This window comes from Saimiri boliviensis, chromosome 11 (assembly GCF_048565385.1).
Source record: "Saimiri boliviensis isolate mSaiBol1 chromosome 11, mSaiBol1.pri, whole genome shotgun sequence".
NCBI lineage: Eukaryota > Metazoa > Chordata > Mammalia > Primates > Cebidae > Saimiri > Saimiri boliviensis.
The window spans coordinates 23,234,129-23,255,015 of NC_133459.1; the positions used below are offsets into that span (position 1 = coordinate 23,234,129).

General features: G+C 54.9%; 1 protein-coding gene across 1 annotated transcript in view; it reads right to left on the reverse strand.

The window, feature by feature from the left end:
* RUNX3 (RUNX family transcription factor 3) overlaps positions 1-14,555 on the reverse strand; it is a 63,186-nt gene extending 48,631 nt beyond the window's left edge. The window contains exon 1 of the mRNA XM_074380294.1: positions 13,993-14,555. Within this exon, the coding sequence (XP_074236395.1) occupies positions 13,993-14,050 (58 nt within the window). The 5' untranslated portion in view covers positions 14,051-14,555. The remainder of the gene's footprint in view (positions 1-13,992) is intronic.
* Between the last annotated feature and the right edge of the window lie 6,332 nt (positions 14,556-20,887).

The following is a 20,887-nucleotide window of genomic DNA, read 5'->3' on the forward strand; positions in this document are numbered from 1 at the left end:
CGGCGCGCGCCCCGCAGAGCACTCATTTCTTCATTCCTCCGGGAGCGTTTACGGAGCACCTCCTGTGACTCAGACCCTGCTGGGCACCCGCACCCGAGGACTCGGCGGATGTGAACGAGACAGAGAGGGGCCCCAATCTCACTCCCAAATAGCCACAACCTGAGTCCCAATCTTTTTTTTTTTTTTTTTTTTTTTTTTTGAGACGGAGTTTCGCTCTTGTTACCCAGGCTGGAGTGCAATGGCGCGATCTTGGCTCACCGCAACCTCCGCCTCCTGGGTTCAGGCAATTCTCCTGCCTCAGCCTCCTGAGTAGCTGGAATCACAGGCACGTGCCACCATGCCCAGCTAATTTTTTGTATTTTTAGTAGAGACGGGATTTCACCATGTTGACCGGGATGGTCTCGATCTCTTGACCTCGTGATCCACCCGCCTCGGCCTCCCAAAGTGCTGGGATTACAGGCTTGAGCCACCGCGCCCGGCCTGAGTCCTAATCTTGACCACAGCTTAATTCCTAGTCCAAGTTGTCACCGACCTCCACGGGCCCTCATCACGGACTGAACTGTGACCCGGCCTCCTGCCATCCGCAGTGGCCTCTGGGAGCTTTTCATTCCCCATGATGTGTGTGAAAGCCAAGACCAGGAGCCCGCCTCACCCGGTCCATCATCCACGCGGCCAGCGCCAGGGAGGCGGGCAGGAGCCCGCCCACCACCTCCAGCCTGCTGCTCTGGGCCAGGCCTCTCCGGAGCAGGAGTTTGGCTTGACCCTTGGCACCCTGCGAGGCAGAAGGGCGGGCCTCAGCTCAGAGCATGGGGCCACCCCAGGAGGAGTCCGCATAGCTGAGCTCAGGGTACCTGTGGGAGGGGCGTCCACGACCTGGGGTCCTCACACTGCAGCCTCCTCTTTTTGCCTGGGCCCCAGAATCCCAGGAGACCCCAGGAACCATTGCTCCCTCCTCTCACTGGCAGAAACTCAGCAGGGCGGGCCTCCTCTGTGCTCCCCGCCGGCCTGCACTGTATTTCTGGAGGCCTTGCTTGTCTCCCCAGTCCTCAGGCAGGGCCAACCACCTGCTTTATAGGACCCAGTGAGAAAAGAAAATACAGAACCCCTTTTCAAAGTGCAGGGGGAAAAAAGCTTTTCCTTTCTTCTTTGGACTGTGCTGCAGGGACCTGGGCCGGCCATGGAATTCTGGCCTGGCTCCCTGGGGTGCTCTCTGAGCTCAGCTTTGACCCAGTCCCCCGCCTTTCTGTGCCTCAGTTTCTCTAACTATGCACTGGGCAAGGAGAGAACCACTACACCTCAAGTACCTTCTGCCTGGGCCGTGCACTGGGTTTTATGAATTTCCCCTCTCTTGTTCCACAAATGATTATTGGCCCATTTCTCAGATGAGGAAACTGAAGCCCAGTGGAGGCAATGACTCACCGGTAAGTTAGTGGTGAAACTGGTTCTGCCTGGCTTCCCCTCACCCCTTAAGTTGCCCCAGCCTGTCTGGGGGTAAGTGGAGGACGTGGGAAGCAAGCTTGTCGGAGCGCCACCAACTCTTCCCAGGAAGGGGACCGAGAGGAGACCAAGGATGCTCCTTGACCTGAGGAAATGTCCCTTAGCTCATAGCTCCTGTGCTTTGACGAGCCACACAGGCTCCGGATGCAGGTGCCTTAATCTCACCTGAGCAGGTGCCTTAAGCTCTCTGGGCTTCAGTTTTTTCATCTATAAAATGGGCCTCATAATAGCTTTTGTCTTACAGGGTTGTGAGGATTAGCCTGGGAGGCAGAGATTGGAGTGAGCCAAGATGATGCTGTTGCACTCCAGCCTGGATGACAGAGCCAGACTCTGGTTTAAATACATATATAAACAAAACGAGCAAAGATATGTGCCATAGACAGTGCCTGGCCTAGAGTTAAGAGCTATGTAAATGTTTGCTGCTAATAGAACTATTTAAGAGTTGAGTCATCCTAATTTATATTTTCTAGACAGTCAATTATGAATTTATTAACTTCAACATCGTACTTTTCCTTTTTACATTTAGGATCCAGTCAATTTTCCTGTGAAGTCTCAGGTCAATTTTCTGGGTCCTTGAAAGGATAATTTCCCCACACCCACAGTGCTTGCAGCCCATGGTAGATTCCATAGCTCTCTCTAGAGCAGCTTTTCCCAAAGCGGACTTTGTGCACACCAGCCCCTTCCAGATGCATAATAATCTCACCCCAAGAGATAACTCAGTAAACAGCTGAGCATACACTATTTTAGATCTGCATGGCCCAACAAGGTAGCCATTAGCATATCAAAGGCTCTGAAAAGTCCTGCAGCAAAACACCATTGAACATTGTTTGAAACAACCAATCCCAATCATGTTTGACCACAGAGTTCCATTATTTCTGTTCAACACCTGATAACATCTAAACGCTTGCTGGGAGATGCCACCCTGATTTCCTGCTTTCTAGGAAACAGGGAGGGGAGCCAGAGCTGTGAGGAACACCGTCTCGCAGAAATGAATCGTTCCCCCCCTACAGAAATCATCTTCAGTAATCCGCACCCATTGCGAGGCCGGACCTCGTGTTCTCACCTCCTTTGTCTGATTCAATCCCCACAGCTGCCTGGAGAGGTCACTAGCATCAATATCCCCATCCTACAGATGAGGAAATTGACCGTTCACAAAGGTTAAGTGGCCACACAGCCAGTAAGTGGCAGATCCAGTAGACAAACCCACAGCTTCTGATTCTAAACCCCACATACGTTCTCATGTACGTTGATCGGAAAAAATAAAAATAGATCCTCTTGTGCCAGGATCAATTTCCCCCCATCAGAGGCTTTTAAAAATCTAAAGTATTTTTCCCCCATAGCATTGAATGCATTAAAACCTTAACATTTTCAGTAGCATTCTTCTGATTACTATAGCAATACATGCTTGTTATGTCTAAAACTTTTCAAATATTTTGAGTTGAAAAATAAAAACCTGCATAATCTCACCCCAAGAGATAACTCAGTCAACAGTTCAGTATACACTATTTTAGTTAGATCTGTGTAGCCCTACAAAGTAGCTTATTTAAATGAAAATATTTATAATGAAGTAAGATAAAAAATTCAGTTCCTGAGTTGCAGTAGCCACATTTCAAGTGCTCAGGATTCATGTGCAGCTGGTGGCTGCCATGCTGGACAGCACCGACATGGGACATTACCATCATCACAGAAAATCCTCTGGGATAGTGCTGTTCTAGATTCTTCCTAGACATATCCTGACACCTATACAGGTTCATTATCCCTAGTTCAAAAATCTGAAATCTGAAGTGCTCCAAAATGCAAAACTTTTTTTAGGGCCAACATAGCACTCAAAGGAAATGCTCATTGGAGAATTTTGGATTTTGGATTGAAGGATAATGCAACCCTTGCAAAATCTGACAAAATCAGAAATCCTAAATTCAGATGCTTTTGGCCCCAACCATCTTGGGTAAGGGATGTTCAAGCTGTGATGACTGTTGATGTTGCTAATGTGGTTTTTTTTTTTTTTTTTTTTTTTTTTTTTTTGAGACTGGATCTCTCTCTGTCACCCAGGCTAGAGTGCAGTGGCACCATCGTAGTGGCATACTGGAGCCTTGACTTCTTGAGCTCAAGTGATCCTCTTGCCTCAGCCTCCTGAATTGTTGGGATTACAGGGGAGCCACCACACCCAGCCTCTTTGTATCCTTGCTGAGGCTCTCAGACACATCTGCACGGCCTTGCACATGGAGGAAAGAGACCCGCAGAGGCAAAAACAAGACATGGGGTAAAAATAGACTGGAAGGAAACACACCAAATGATAGCGGTTTCTTCTGGGTGTTGAGATTACCGAGTTTATTTTTAAATTTCTTAGATCCTTCAGGTGTTCTACAACAAAAAATGCAGACAGGGTGGGGACGTCGGTTGGATTCATGTTTTCCCTGATGTTCTCACTGGTTCTAAAATCTTCCAGGCACGCTGTCACCTAAGGCTTCACTCATAATGATTATTTTAAAACTGTGGACTCGAGAAGAATGGAAGCCGCACAAATGTAAGGCAGGCAGGCCAGGCAGGAAGAGGTTTATTTTCAAGGCCTGTGCGGGTGCACAGGGTCCCTCGCTTAGAAGGGCCTCATGCTTGGTTTTGTGTTCGGTGGTCGCCGTCTCGAAATTCTTACTGATTTTTGAACAAGGGATCCTGTATTTTCATTTTGCACTGTGGCCTGAAAATCGTGCCACTGTCCCTAGCCCTGGGATTCTCCCCAGGCCAGGTTTCCCTTCGACTGCTCTGAGCCTTCGCCCTTGTCCTCGTCCGACCACAGACGTGGCCGTCCACAGAGCCCTCTACGTGCCTGAGAGCTAGTGCGCTTCGGCTGCTCAGATGTGTGTCTAGAGACTGACAAAAAATAGGGCTCGCGAGTGGGTGCGGGAGGCCCCTGCGGTCTCCGTTCACACACGTACCTACCCTCAAGGCCACGTCTACACTGGCCTACTTCAGAGAGCCACCCTGTGCTTCATGGGATGCTTGGCTGTACATCACGGCCCAGCTCGGATCAGTCCTGGACCCCCATGTCCTGAAGCCGTGGCCAACCCCAGGCCTGGCCCACCTTCCTCCCGTTTCCTCCCCCTCAAGCCCGCCCCAGTCTCCAGGTCATCTTTTCATGTGGTCCTTCTGCCACACCTTCCCCATGCTGTTCACTCTGCTCGCACCAGCAAGGTTCCTTCCTTCCCACATCTGCCCTTTCTAGACTCATCTCGGGTTCCACCCTTTCTAGGAAGCCTTCAGGAAGTATTTGAGAAGGGCCTGAAGATGCGGTGGTTGCATAGCGGAGGATATGAATCACCTTGCCTAGATGTATTAGGGAGGGCTCCATGGAGGTGGTGTCCTCAGGCCAAAAGGAAGAGAAGACACCATCCAGGCAGAAGGGAGAGTTTGATGGGCTGGTTTGATGTCAGACAGACTCAAGGATGACTCAAGGTCCTCTTTCCTCTTCTTGGACATTAGCTGCCACAAGTCCCACCAACTGTCTGAGTCTGCTTTCATCTCCACAATGGAGGTGGTAATGCCCAGCACACGGAGTTGTGATGAGGATTTAATGGGGAATCCGGAGCATTTATAGAAGTCCCAGGGGGCTGAGATTCTACATAGGTAGGAAGGACCTAAGCCAGAGTGGTGTGGGCGGCCAGAGGAGAGACCCTACCTTCGTAAGGCTGGGTGGGCTGAGGTCTGGGCTGAGTCTCAGGGCCCTGGAGCTTAGAACAGCGTCTGCGACTCCCTGGCTGTGGGGCTGGGGCGAGGGCTGCCTCCTTTCTGAGTGTCGGCTTCCCCGTCTGTAAGTGGAAAGCTGACACTGACAAACACGGGGGGCGGGGCGGGGGACGGTGGTTCCTGAGGTGGTTTCTCTCCACACATCACTGGAATGTCGACCACCCCAGGGAGCAGGCATCTTTGCCCATTGTGTTCACTTCTGCATCCACAGTGCCCAGAACAGTGCTTGCATGCAGTAGATGCTCAATAAATGTTCACTGAAAGAATCGGCAGCAACCAATGCGCCCACCTCCCATCCTAAGTCCACTGGGGACCTAGACCCACCTCTCCAGGGAAACTGCAGATTGGGACCACACCTCAGGTCACAAGCATTTCCTGAGCACCTACTGTACACATGACTCTACCCAGCCCAGGGCAGACCCTTGCTCCACAGCCCGACAAGGCAGAGCCAAGTAGCAAGTGACAGACACAGTGATTTGGGAAGAAGAACAGAGAGCAGGGTGGCCAGCAGGGCCTTGGCTGGGTGGGAGCAGGCAGGTCCCAGGCTGGAGCCCGGGCTGACAGCAGCCCCAGCTTGTCTGCTCCTGGGAGGGTGGGGCCGCCTCTTCCTCTTTCTTTCTTTGAAAAAAAAAAAAAAACTTGTTTTCCCTTAAATTTACAAGAAATATATATTCAGTATGAAAAGTTTGGAAAATAAACAATCATCAAAAGAATGTAAGATAAAGGTGACCTGCCGTAATGGCACACCACACAGCATTAACTACTGCTGACATTTCAGTGTCTCCTTCTAGTCTTTTTTCCAAGGTGGCCTTGCTCTCAGAGGTGGCTTCCTCCCGCCCTGGGAAGGGATATAGCCGCTCTGCAGGAGACGCGGGGGCACCAGGCTCTCTCCGTGGGCTCCTTGTCACTTCTGACTTGGATGTCTTTTCTCCACCCATCCTGGACCTGGCACCTCTTCCCGAGACACGGGGATGTGAAGATTTGGGGGAGGCAGATCAGGTCTCACGTCCTGTCCCCACTCACCCCACAGAGATGGGGTGGGACAGAGCTCAGCCTTGAGGAGGGAGTACTGGAGGCCAACGTGCTGGTCCTCAGCCCTGGCACCCAGGCAAGTTGGATTTGGGGACAGGGGCCTGACTAAAATGGATCCCTCCTCTCCTCCCCACCCCTTTCCACTCCATCCGCCTTTCCCTTGGCACTCTCCAAGTGTTCCTTCCACCAGATGCCCTCTGCTTTCTCTACTCCAGCCATTTAACTCCTCTCCACAAAGGCCAAGGAATCAGACCGACTGTTGACACTCAGGTGCGCCTCATGGGAAGGGACCTGCGTTAACAAAAGCCCCAGCCCCGCAGGACTGCGTGTACTGGGGATCTCAGTCACCATGTCCCACGATGAAGGATATTTGGCGGGGGTTGACTCTGGTCACCCTTCAAATCATAAGTTACAGGCGTCTACCCTTTCCACCCACGCGTAAGTCTGAACCTTTTGCCAGAAAACACTTTTCCCAGACTCGAAAGAAAACCCCAAAGAGGAACCTAAAACTTCACGCTGCCTGCACCGATTGGACGGAGGGCTCAGGCTCGCGCCAACAAGTGTTTCAAAGAAGAAGCCAGACGGCGAAGGAGGAAGTGGGGCAGAAGCTGGAAACCTCTCAGGGTGACCAATCATCAGCCCATTCATTCATCTATTCATTCATTCATGTATTCTTCCTTTCCTCTCTCCATTCTAGTGAGAAGGGCTGAGCATCACCTGTGAGCCTACCCCTGCTGCCGAGAGCACCCTTTGGACACCTGAGGAGTGAGGAGTGAGGGGCAGCAGTGGCAGGACACCCCCAATGCCTGGAGGGGAGGAAGGGAAGGGCTGGGAAGACTCCCCAAGGGGGCGGCCATGAAGCTGGGCCTTGAGAAGACAGGCCAGGGTTTCTCACCTTCCGCATCCTGCTTAGAGTCAGAGAGAAGGTTTTTGCAGAGGAGGAAGAACATTAGCCAGTAGTGATTTCTGGCATGCAGGGAGGGCTTGACTGTGCCAGGCCCTGTGCTGTGCACATGATATACACTATCTCAGTAAACCCACCCAACAAGCCTTGAGGTGGGTGCTGTTCATTTTCTCCATTTTACGGTGAGAAAACGAAACACAAAGAGGTGAGGCATCTCTCCCAAGGCCACACGGCGAGGAAGTGGCAGAGCCTGGCTGCAGCTGAGGCTTACAGCCGCATTGTACATTGCTTCCTCTCCAAAGAGTGCCTTCGTTTATCCCTGGGAGCCACTGACAAGGGGTCTGACGGTCCCTCTAGTCTTGTGCCCGCTCGGCCCTCTCTGCCCCTGAGAAAACCAGGGCATGGCACTGGAGAAGGAGCAGGAGGATGCGCTGTGGAAACATCTGCTGAGTGGCAGGGGATCGGGTTGGCGTGGAGGGGCCCAAGCCGATGCAGTGCTCACTGTGCCTCCGGTGCCATTTGCAGGGCTTCAGGGAAGGGCCACAGTCAATCCTCCCAACCACCCTTTGAGATCAGGGTTACTAGCCCATTTTACAGAGGTGGAAACTGAGACCGTAAGAGGTGAATTAACCTGTCGGGTCACCCAGCCACCATGCAGTTTAAACCTGGGTTGTTTTGACTCCTAAACTGTGTGCAAGGTGGATGATTGGCCCCAGAGAGCCAGGGAGAGTCAGTTTTCCTGCTGCTGAATTCAACGTTTCACAAGACTACACGTCTCCTTAGACCTCAGTTTCCTCACCTATGAGATGAGGAGGGGACTCTGTCTCCCAGCTCTGACCTGCTCCTGCACTGATTCACTGTTCTTTGTTCCTGTGGCTTCTCAGGGCAAGACCAGAGTCTCACTCCCAGACCTAGGCCCAAGATTCCCAGCCCCACGGTGTCCGGGGCTCTAGCAGGTGCTATTCCAGGCAGATGACGACAAGGGCCTGGGCTGGCGATCCACTGAGGACTAAAGGCAATCCCTCCTTCCCTCCCTCCCTCCCTCCCTCCCTTCCTCTCTTTACTTCCACCAAGTAAGGTAGGGAACTACTCGCTATGTCTCAGGGCTGGCCCAGGGACCGGAGCTCGGAGGAGTACAAGGGTCCCCAGTGGCTGGAGGTGTCGCAGCAATGACTTCTAGCAGAGGGGTGTTTGGGTTCAGTCTGGAAGATTGGGTGAGATTCCCCAACTACTGGGGATGGGGGCACACTCTGGGTGGCAGATTTGAGGAAGGATCTGAAGAGGAGGTGTCCCCAGGAGATGGCAATAAGAGCTACTGTTGGGGCTTCCCCACTGAACCCAGAGCACAAGCCTCAGTTTCCCCACCTGCGGAGGAGTCCAGACTGGTTCAGTGGCAAGGCTGGGGTCAGAGGCCACTGCTCTCCTCCTGCCTCTCACAGCCCTCTGGAAGGTCAGGTTTTCAGGCCCTACTTCTCAGGGGCATCGGTCCCCCGCCTCCCCCCACCCCCAGGTAACCGAGGGAGTCTTGGCTTTGATGCGGCCACCTCCAGGCCCAGGCGTCAATGGGCCCTCTATATGACCGGTGGGGCTGCTGGGGGCTGCCGGCCGGCCAGAGTGGGTGCGGTAAGGCCTGGACACACAGTCCCGCTGTGTGGGGCTGGCTCATGCCTGCCTAGACCCTGTGGGCAGTGAGGGGCTCCCAGGAATGCTTTGCCGGCCTGGGGGGCACTTTGGACAGGCAGGGTGGTCTGGAGAGACGGGTATGTGCAGGGCAGCCTCAGAAGCCACCGTCAAAGGGACCCAGCAGACGTGGCGCCAGGCAAGAGCCATAGTGGGCACAGAGGGCTGGCGGTCAGTCCGTTCCTCTCCCAGGGATGGCGGGGAGGGGGAGGCCCCATGGACGCATGCACTCAGGGTGACCAGCAGTCCAGGGCTGCCTGGGATGAAGGAGTTTCCTGGGACGTGGGGCTTTCAGTCCTAAAACAGAGAGTCCCCTGTTATTGGAACTTCCTGGACCTTCGGAGAGGACACAGTGATGACCTCTCTGGTCTGGGCAGCCTCCTCCCTGTCCGGTGACCTCTGAGTCAGACCATCTTGGCCAGAACTGCCCAGGGCCATTTTGTTCACCCCCTGCCTCCACGCAGGCCCGCCTCATACCCAGGAGTCCTTTCCACTTCTCCCAGGCATCTTCAGGGGAGGAGCTGCAGGCAACTCCACCCACTGCTGGGGGACCCTGGCCAGACCCACACCACGCTCCCAGCCCTCCCCGGGCCCCCAGACCAGCTCATTCTTTCCTGCCTCCACGCTTTTGCCCAGGACGTTCCTTCTGCCTGGAGCATCCCTTCCCTGTCTTGGTTACCTCTTCACCCTGAGCGACCCAGCTTCCGACTCCCTCCTCCAGAGGACTTGTCCTGTCTTCCCCAAGGCTGGGCCAGCACCCCTCTTTGACCTCACAGCCCTGGTTCTTCTCCCATACAACCTTTATCGCACGCAGTGCGATTTTCTGTTGACCCATCTTTTTCTCCACCAGACGTGAGCCCTTAGGACGGAGATTCTGACCCAGTCTCCCTGAGCTCCCAGCCCAAGGCCAGGCTCACGGTGTTCAACAAATGGAAAATACGTATTGAGCAACTACTCTGTGCCGGCATCATGCACTTTTGATTCTCTCTGTAGCCCTGTGAGATTGGTTCATCTCCTGCAGATGAGGAAACCAGCAACAGAGAAGAGAAGTCACTCATGCAGGTGACAGCAGAGGGCAGAGTCAGGACCTGAACCTGGAGAGCCTGACTCTGAAGCCGGAGCCGGAATCTCAATACTCTACACCTGGATAAGCTTTTGGGAAATGACTGAATAAACGTACGAAAGCCTTTGCCTCCCAGGGCCCCCTTAAAGCCTATATGTGGCAGTTTGGGCTCATTTCCTTGGCTTCCCTCCCTGGAGGGGCACCCACCTCCGGTGTCCAGGGTGAGCGTTTGCCTGTGGGGGTGTGAGTGAGGGTTCAGCAAAGGTGAACCGTGGGGAGGGGACGCCCTCCTGGGGCAAATTCAGAATGAAGGTGCTCGGCCCCAGCAGAGCTGTGCGTGGGCACTCAGGAGTCCTCAGGGCCATTGCCCGTTAATTGTCAGATGGGGAAACTTAGGCCCAGAGAGAGGAAGGGACTTGTCCCTAGTCACACAGAATGTCTAGATCACAGCCGTTAGGTCTCAGCTTCCCCATCTGTCACACAGGGGGAATAAATCCCCCTTGTTCTGTCTGGGGATAGACCCCAGGGTGCCCTCGTGCCCTCTCCCACCTTCCATTCCAGCTTCTGGAATGCCACCGTCCCTGTGAGCCAGCCTTGGGGGTAAGCGTCGCCCTCTTCTCACCTTCTGCCCACCCCTCTACTGCAGGATGGGAGCCAAATGCCTCTCCACACTCTTCCCAGACCCCTTCTCTCCGCGGTGAACTGAGGGGAGTTTCTGATCCCTTGGCTCAAAATGAATACCCCTACTCTTTTAAGCCAGAGAAACCAAGAGGAGAGGGCTCGTTGGGAGCTGTGGGGATGTCCCGCTCAAGCAGTCGGACTCTCCAGGGGTCCCGACTCTGCCTTGCTGCCTCCAAGGCCCCTGCGCAGGCCATGGCACCGGCGGAGTACAAGTGCCCGAAGGCAGGGGCGTGGATGGCACGCTTCATTCTCAGCCTGTCTTTGTCAGTGAAGACAAAAGGGAAGTCATCTCCCGCTGGTCTATGGGGACACGGGGGTAGTAGACGCTCCGTGATAATTCTAGGGACAACCCTGAGGAGTCAGGTGGGGGAGACAGAGAAGCCCACGTAGGAGGCACCAAATCCAGCTCTTGCATGCCCTTTTACTGATGAGAGAACAGGGACCCAGAGATGTCAGGTGACTCAGACACAGTCCCACAGCGCAGGGATGGCAGAGCCAGGTGGGAGACTGGGCTTTCCCGGCAACAGTCCTCAAGCCTGCCCGAGAGACCCATCAGAATCACTTTGGGAAACTTGCCAGACCACACCTGCCCAGGCCCCAACCCTGGACAGTCTGATTCCACAGTCTGAGGTCGGAAGTGGGAATCTGGTGTTTGAAACTCTCCAGGGGTGGCGATCTCAGAAAACCTGCTGGCTCCATCACACGTTGCTCAGGGACCGAGGTGGGATGGCACTTGGAGGGCACAGGTAGGAGGAAGAGGAGGCAGTGGAGGGCAAAGGGAGACCCTTCCCCTTCTGTTAAAAGCCTACAGATGAGAGAACGGCCCGAATAAGATTCTGAGGACACTAGACCTGGATGGACCTGGAGATTTTGCCTTGCATATAATGCGGGGGGGTTTGTGACGTCGGGCTGGAGATGCCGGTGTCTTTCCTTCCTCCAGCCTCTAGCTGAAATTTAGCATCATGTTCCGTTGCGGTTTTCCACCAGTGGAAATCACAGGTGTTCTCGGTCTCACAGGGATGTCAGGGATTACCTCAAATATCATTCATGCTCATCGTGACTGCATGGCCCGCCATGGGGGTCTTGTCACTCAGTGAGTTCTTGAAGAGACACAGAGTGAGTCACTATGTCACCAACTTGCTTTCTGAGTTTGATAACGGTATTTCTGTCCATTTCTTTTCCTTTGTAATCCTTGGGATTTTGTCTTATGCATTTAAAATGCAGCTCCGAGGACCTGCAGGCCCCCTGAGACTGCCCAGGCTTGACGGCTCAGAGCGAGTTAGGGACCCTGTAGGGGGCAGCGTGGGGTCGGCGCCCTGCAGATGGGACCCTGAGGATGTCTCCTTGGGGAAGGAATCGGCAGCTGGAGCCCTGTGAGCCTCCAGGGATGGGGTTTGGGAGACAGGCCCCCACAGCGAGCATGTCATGAGCAGAACTGGGCAGGAGAGACGAGGTTGGAGAGGGGGCCAGGCCGTCCACGAAAGCAAGGGGAAGGCGGTCAGACCGCAGACTCCAGACTCCCACCTCCCCACAGACCCCAGCCTACGAGGCACCTTCTGTGCGCCTGCTGGCCAGGATCAGCCTGTTCTGCCCGGCAGCCTCCTATCTCGGGACTCATATGTGACATGTTGGGCCCAAGCCACCTTTCCGTTAGTGCCTGCCCTTCGTGCTACTGCCAGCCACCTCCTAGGCTCCAAGGATCAGGACCCAGCCCTGGCAGACCGGCGTCCAGCCCCGTCTCCCCAGGTGCCTTTGTTTTTAAGCCTACGCTTCTCCATCTTGCGCACGGAAGGAGAAATACAGATTACAAAGACCCGGCAAATGGATTTTATGAACTCTTATTTTCCTGCCACAGAACTGCCTTTAATTAGCTCCCAGGACTACAAAGAGAACAACGTTATTATAGCAGCAACTCCAAGGAAGCAGCCTCGGCTCTCAGCTCCCAGACGTGGAGCTGTGGCTTGTCGCCGGCCACGGCCAGGTTTGGTGGGAGTGCTCCCACTTCAGGGGACAGCAGGTGCCCCTCTCTCCCAGACTCAGTCCCCGTCTGCAGCAGCACGGCCTGCCTCAGCCTCACCAGGGAAGAGAAACAGGCCTCGCTCTCAGACAAGCTTCCCAGAAGCCTGCAGACTCGAACACCCAAATGTACCTGGGTCCCTGCCCCGAGCCTGCCGCCCCGGCACCAGCCCTGAATCAGCGGCACCGCAGGCTGATGGGCAGGAGGGCAGACAGGCAGGCAGACCCACCTCTGCGCCTCTGCTGACCGCCTTGGCCGAGAAAGGCAGTACCAGCCCCCAGCGCTGAAGTTCTAGAGTCTATGCAGCCCCTCTCTTCTGGAGGCGAACCCGTCCCGAAGAACCATCCAGAGGTACCGCCCTTATACACGATCCACCCCCAGCCTCGGACAATGAGAATCCTACAAGCAGAGGGGACTCTATCTGGAGCACAGAGAGGTTAAGTAACTCGTCTCTAAGGTCTCTCAGCAAGGAAGTCAGTGAGCTGTGGGACTTGAGCTCAGGGACTTGATCCCCCGACTCAGGTGCCACAGCCCCATCCGGCTCCTGCTGGGGAGGAGGAAGGCCTCGGGGGGTGCCTGAGGCCAACGTACGTCAGCCCTAAGTGCCCGAGGCAGGGGAAGCCTCCCCATGAGTCCCAGCCCCATCAGAGGCTCCAGGTTGGGGACCCCAGACCCCCGTCCTTGCTGGGAGACACAACCCAGAACTCTGTGCCCCTGCAGGCCACCACAAAAGGCAAAAGCTGCCCAGAAACACTTTCCTCTCTTCCGTGGCCATATCCACAAACTTCCTTGAAGTCTGTCCCCCAGCCCTGTGCGGGTCCAACGTCAGTGCAGCCCAGTTCTGCGCAGTTTTCTACAAAAGCCTGTGGCTTCCTCCTCCGCCCTCTGCTTCTGAAAATACCCCAGGAGTTACACGCAAAACGTGGGCAGTGGTCTTCAGGAAGACCCTTGGATCCCACGGCTCTCCCCAGACGCTGCCCGAAGTAACCTCCTGAGCCCAGGTGGGGAGTCCCAGGCAGGACAGGGGCTGGGGCTGCAGGCCCAGGGGCCCCGTTAGTGAAGCAGGAAGCTGAGGGTCCCTAAGAGTCCCCCTTGGCCCCTCTGAGGGCTACCCTTTGAGGTCTTGAGGTCTTGGAGTATCCGTCACCCCCACCGCTTACTGTCCCCACCAGTGAAGGATAAAAGTGCCACAGCGATGGTTCATGCCAAGAGACCACAGAGGCCACCAACCCCTCTTCCCACCTCAGGCTTTCAGAGGCCAGCGGATTTAAGTAGACAGGCTGTGCACTTGAGGGCAGTCAGGGCGGTCGGTGCAGGGCCGTGGTCCGGGGTCTGGCCACAGCTCCCCACCCAGGGCCCTGGGCAATCGTTACTCACCGCGGATGAAGGTCGGCGAGTAGGTCGGGAAGGAGTCGAAGATGCTGTTCGATGCCATGCCCCGCTCTCAAGAAGGCGAGAATTCTCAGCCCTTCAGGGGGTAGGGTTGGGATTGGCTTGGCTGGCTGTTGTTTTATGATTTTTTTTTCCTAACTACTTTTGAAAATAAAAGAGGGGGGTGTTGCTTCGTGTTGTTTTGGTTTGTCTCTTTATTTTCCCCCTGCTGCTACGAAAAAGAAAAAAGGAAAGAACGCGAGAGTGTGTGCGAGTGAGAGAGAGAAAAAAAAAAATCCCCAAGGAAAGTAAGTTTCTGTTTGTACCCAAGAATTTGGATTCCCAGTCCCACAGGAATGTCTAGCCACAAATTCTCAACAGAAGCGCATGCAGAGTGTATCATTAGATGGCGGGAAGGGGCTCTCGGCAGCCAGGGTGGAGGAGCGCCGAGGCTGACAGAGCACAGCCGGCCCCCTCCAGCGCCACCGGGAATGAATGAATGAGGCTTACCCTCGACAGAGCCCAGGCTCCGGTGGGTGCAAGGGCGGCCGGGGGTGGGGAGCCCGGGGAGCCAACCAGCTCCCGCGCAGGGCCCTGGAGGCGGCGAGGGCCTGGCCTTGTGGTTCTGTGGTTGAGGGACCAGGCCTTCCCAGTGTCAACCCAACCTCAGCTCACAGGATGCGAGAAGCCTGCTCGCGGCCTTGGCTCATTGGCTGGGCCGCGGTCACCTGGGCCGTGATGTCACAGCCTTTTAGAAGATCTTGTGGCTGCCTCTCTTTTTGGAAAAGAAAAAAAAAAAAAAGGAAAAAGAAAGAGAGAGAGAGAGAGAGAGAGAGAGAGAGAGAGAGAGAGAGAAAAGTGATGGCTTTTATTTGTGGGGCTGGCCTCAGCACGCGGCCCAAGAAACAGAACTGAAAGCAGTTGGAGTGGGCGCGGCCGAGAGGGTGGTTTGGCTCCTGGGTGGGAGACTCCTTGTTAATTAAGGCCAGCATTGGCCTGGGCGGGCTGGGAGCCCCATGGGCCCCTCATCGAGTGCCTGGAGCCCGCATCCACCACCAGCAGCCGGAGAGCTCCCTGCCACACCTCGCTGCCCCCGAGCTGTGGCTGACACCTTGCTATTGTCCACCAGCATTATTGCTAGGGAGAGGGGTCCACATGTGTGGCTCAGGGCACCTCTGGGGTTTTTATGGTGTCGAGACTAAGTACAATGGGAAACACATAAAGTGCTATTGCCAGCACTCACGCCCGGCCTCAGCCTGCCCACCGCGAAGGGCCTGCGGGGTGAAACCTGGTGGCCTGGCTGCGCCGGGAGGCCCTCTGCAGGGCTGGGGACTGAGGCCCGACGCATCATTCTGGGACCTTTGCTCTTCTTGACCCCCCCCCAAATCTGTGCATCCCCTTGGGGTTTTCTGCCCCTGCCCGATGCTCGGGAGTCTTCCTGCTCATGTTCCCCCAACCTGAAGTGCCCTTTGTACCCTCATGCCCTTGAGGATTCAAGGCTCAGAGAGGCTCAAAAGCAGAAAAATCATGGAAGACGATGCAACCGAAGCCATGTCAGTATTGGAGGGAGGGTGGAGAGGTGGGGAAAGATGGCAGCTTTTACCATTTCCCTTGCAAGCTCTACTCTCCTGTCATAGGCCAGGCTGTCAGCCTCAGGGTGAGGACGCCAGCTTGTCTACGGCCATGCAGTATTTTGGAATGGGATTGGAACTTCAGCCTCTGACTCATAGCCCTGGCCTTGGGCATGACACCCTAGTGCCCATCCAGGCCCTCCATATGAAACCTTCGGCAAGTTCGTCTGCAGCCTGGCCTCCACCCCCGGCCTCTCCCAGGGAGTCCAGGCTTGGGGCTAGTCCCTAGCACCAGCCTCAAACTCACAGTGGCCTCTGTAGGCCCACAGGGGTTGGGGAGGGGAATCCCTGGAGGAGGAGGGGCTGCGCTAAGGTCCCAAAGAGACTTGTTTCCGCCCCAACCACAGGTGCGTAAATGCCCTTGGAAACGTTCACTCTGAGCCTCATCTGGAGCCTCGTGAAGATTCATTCTTCTGTCCCTAAATGGTGAGTCGACTGGTGGCGGGGACAGGCCAGAGAGGAAGCAGGTTTATGGTGACAACCACAGGGCTCAAGAGTCATATTTGGTTTCCAGCCCCAGCTCTGCTGAATCTGAGCGGTCAGGCCTTGGGGCAAGTCACTTCCTTTCTCTGGGCCTCAGTTTTCTTCCCTGTAAAATGGGGATAACACCTTCTTCAAAGGGACAAACATAGGGTGATGGAATCATAAACATTGGTTTCCTTGGCTGAGACTCTGTGACGCGGTTTGGGCTCCGTTATGAGTCAGATCAAGTAAGGAGTTATCACAGTCATGCAGGGTAGAGGCTGCCCCACCCCCACCCTTCGCTGTAAACTCATCAGCCGGCCAGCCTGCGTGGGAACATCGGCGGTCAGTGGCACAGGGGGAGCCTGCCAAGGGGCCTTGATCTCCTGGTTGAATTTGATGCATTTTGGAGTCAGCCAGATGTGAAATAGACAGGAGAATGACAGAGCTGGGAAGACCCCCCTTATACAGAAGCCGAAACTGAGGCCCCCAGAGGGGCGGAGACTCATCCAAGCTCACCCAATGAGTCAGTGGAACCCAAGCCCCTGCTTCCCAGCCCGGGAGCTGTTTCCATCCCACCAACACCGCCTCCAGTTTTGAACATACCACCCTACGTGCTTTGCTGTTTTTTCCACACCTAAGAGTGGGCCCCCCTAAGCCCCTGTAACTTGGTCACCCTGAGGGGCTTCCCCCTCCCTGGGAACCTGAGTCCAGGCCCAGGAAAGGGAGGTAATTCACGAGGCTGTGCCCAGTGACACCTCTGAGCAGCGAGTACTTCAACACATTCTCAGGGCAATGTGGCAAATGAGGGCCAGGCTTGGTCCTTGCTGCTAAGGGGCTTGTCATCTCCACACGCTCCCTCATAAGCATGTGATAGGCTTTAAACAGCCCTGGGGAAGCTGTCTGGGGAAGCAGAAAGGACAAGGAGGCTGAAACCAGCCATACCTGAAGCCTGCTTTGTTTCTTATGAACTGGGAGATCCTGGTCAAGAGGCTTTACTTTTCTGAGCCTTGGTTTCTAGCCTGTGAAACGGGGCCAATTGTACTCCCCACCTCCCAAAATGGTAAAGAGGATTCAATGAGAAAGTAATGGTGAGTGTGCCTGGCACATAGCAGCTGCTCAATTTCCAGGGATCCCTTCCCTTGAAATTCTGATTGTGCATTCCCCTGTCATGCAGTGGGCAGCCAGCCTTCCTCTTGTTTTCCACTGAAAAAAAAACTTAAATCAGGTTAATTAAAAACGTGGTTGAAGAAGGAAATTGTAAGAAATATTATATAAAAATAAAGGGAATCATAAAAGTAGTGTCTTAAACCCTTCTTTTAGCTTTGAACTTATGCATTCAAAGACCTTCCTCTTCTTCTAGCTTAACAGTTCCCAGTTTGGGTTTCTTTTTTCCTTTCTTTTTCTTCTTTCTGTTTTAGAGACAGGGTCTGGCTCTGTTGCCCAGGCTAGAGTGCAGTGGTGCAGTCATAGCTCACAGCAGCCTTGAGCTCCTGGGCTCAAGCAATCCTCCTGCTTCAGCCTCCCGAGTAGCTAGGATGTCAAGTGTGCACCACCACACCCAGCTAATTAAAAACTTTTTCTGTAGAGAGAGGGTCTCACTGTGTTGCCCAGGCTGATATCAAACTCCTGGCTTCAGGTGAGTCTCTTGCCTTGCCCTCTCAAAGTTCTGGGATTACAAGCATGCCCTGCCACGCCTGGCATAGTTTTGATTTATTTGAAGTGGAACATGAATGTAAAGATGTTAAGGAAGGAATGAGCACGTAGCATCTTCTAGATTGTACTGTTTCTTCCCGCCTTTTACAATGTCCTACCGGTACCAAATTCAATTTATTTTTTTTTAGCAACCTGCCTTCATTAAGTCTTCTCAGAGTCTGCAACCCAGTTTTCACAGAAACAGAGGCTCCTGTCTGGCATCACACGATTGACCGCACGGCATAATCATCATCAGTCAGAGTCCAACCAGGAAGCCAGGAGCCACACTGAGTCCTGGAAGGTAACTCAGGGAGTGTTAGCAACACGACGAGGGACAAGTTGAGAAGCCAGAGACAGTGAGGAGCCCCAGCGTGAGCATCGGCTCAGCCACTGCCGCCCTGTGGGTAAGACGGACGCGGAGAGAGGTGGGGGTACCAGGGCCCCCCAGCAGAAGCAGGAACTTGGTGGGTCAGTCAGCGTTTGCTAGAGTCACAGAGGGGACTTAGCCACATGGAGGTATCACCTGAGACAGAGAAGAGAGGGAGACACACCCCAGCTTTTCCCTTGCCTTCAGTTTTCATCTCTCGGTGCCTCCTGTTGGTTGAATGTAGTGGGGACCAGCTTGCTGAGGAGCTCAGGAAATGCAGCCCGTGCCATCAAACCTTTGTGTGATAGAGCCGAACAGGGGAACGGGCAGAGTGGATCTGTGGGCAAGCTGGCCCAGGACTGGCATCATCTCCAGTGACGTTCTGTAGCCGTGCAAACCCAGCTGGCACCAACCGGTTGGGACATTTCCAACTCACGTCTGGTAAGCTGACAGTTTAGCGGCGGGTGGGAGCAGATGTGGCATTGCAGAGAAGGGCCTGCCAGCTGAGGGCATCCATTGGCATTTTATGCGAGAAGTACAGGTGAATCCTGGGAGATACCCAGGGATCAATTAAGAAGGCGCCTCCTGTGAATGGCGATGAAATCCATTTCTCTAAGCTGTGTGCAGGGCTGAGGTCATGTCGCAATCATGAGCACTGGATGCAGGCCCTGCCTCTGAACGTTATGGTTACCATGACAGGACACCCCGAACCACTGGACCCTCCCAACAACCAGCGAAACGGGTGTGGCCCTCCTCACTTTTCAGATGAGTAAAAGACTAATCCAGGAATTAACCCCAAGATTTAGCCTCCAGGAGTCAGCACAGCCAGCTTGGACCGGGCAGGTAGCAGATTTGAGGTGGACGCTGGCCTTGGAGTTCAAATTCTGACCTTTCACCAGCGAATCCTGGTGTGAGCCCAGGGAAGCTGCTGGAGTGATATTTGATATCTGCTGCGGGCTGGTGGCGGGGGGCGGGGGGCACTTCTTTTTCAAGGGCCAGCACAGGGACACTAAGATGCCACCACTGCAGCCAGATCAGCCCCTCCCTGGGGTGAAGAATGGGGCCTGCAGGGCCGTGCAACCCACCCAGGGCCAGGACGCCCAGGCCAAGCCAAGGGCTCATCCGCTGAGGGCCTGCCACGTGGGGCGCACATGCTGAGAGTTTTGGGCATGGTCCCTCCAGGGTTGCGCTCTCAGGACAGGGCACCGTGCACCTCAGTGGTCTCACAGCCAGTCTCTGGGGTGCAGCCAGAGAGGTGGAGAGACCTGCCCAAGGTCCCCCAGCTTGCCCAGCCTGGCCTCGACTTCTCTCTTTCCTGCTACTTGTTTTGAAAAACTGCTATCGGCGCCTCCTTCAGCACGAGAGCCCCCTGCCCTGGCCTCCTGACACGGCGCCTGCTCTTGGCTGAACCTGCACTGCCACCCCATGCAGCTGCTTGAGCATCACTTGCACCTCAGGGGTGGTGGCACAGACACTAAGGACGTCTCTACCAAAGCGATTGCCCCGCCAGGGACCCCAAGAGCCCCGCCCGCTGCCTCTCCTCCTGCCTGAGGCTCCCTTAGTGCATGTTAGGTTTGAACACGTTTCCGAGAGAAGTCCTATGTCTAAAAGGCAGATGGAATCGTGAGGAGCAGCCTCACCCCAGGGAGATTAACTGGTGGGGGGTGGGGGTGGGGGTGCGGAGAAACAAGGGGGAGACAGTAGGGGTGTGTGTGTGAGAATGTGTGTGTAGGGGTGTGTGTGAGCCCGTGTCTGTGTGTGTGTATGTGTGTGTAGGGGTGTGTGTGAGCCCATGTCTGTGTGTGTGTATGTGTGCATAGGGGTGTGTGTGAGCCCGTGTCTCTGTGTGTGTGTGTGTGTGTGTGTATGTGTGCATAGGAGTGTGTGTGACCTCGTGTCTGTGTGTGTGTGAGAATGTGTGCATAGAGGTGTGTGAGCTCATGTCTGTGTGTGTGTGTGTGTGTATGTGTGCGTAGGGGTGTGTGTGACCTCGTGTCTGTGTGTGTGAGAATGCATGCGTAGGGGTGTGTGTGAGCCCGTGTCTGTGTGTGTGTATGTGTGCATAGGGGTGTGTGTGAGCCCATGTCTGTGTGTATGTGTGCATAGGGGTGTGTGTGAGCCTGTGTCTGTGTGTGTGTATGTGTGCGTAGAGGTGTGTGAGCTCGTGTCTCTGTGTGTGTGTGTGTGTGTGTGTGTAGGGGTGTGTGTGACCTCGTGTCTGTGTGTGTGTGAGAATGTGTGCGTAGGGGTGTGTGTGAGCCCATGTCTATGTGTGTGTGGGTATGTGTGCGTAGAGGTGTGTGAGCTCATGTCTGTGTGCATGCACATACGTGTGAGCATGCATGAGTGTGAGTGTATGTGCATGTGTGTGTTATGCATGTTTTGTGGGTGTGCATGTGTGAGAGTGTGAGCTCGTGTCTGTGCATGTGTGTGTGTGCACGCATGCATGACTGTGTGTGTGCGTGTGTGTACGGGAGGACAGGGCGGAGGTGGGCAATGGAAGGGGGCTTGTGTCTGACTCACTACTTTGCCAGGGCCGTGGTGCCCCCCAGCAGATTCCTGCCCTCCCACTCACTTCCTCCAAGGCCTGCTGTGAGGGGCACTGAGCTCCCTCCCGAGGCTTCGGGAGGCCGACCCCAGCCAAGGGCTGGCTGAACCTGGGTCCCAGACTGCAGGATGGGGAGCAGGAGGTGTCATGCGGTGCGTCCTCCCTGGGACGCTGGTCAGCTCAGGGGCCTTTCTTGAG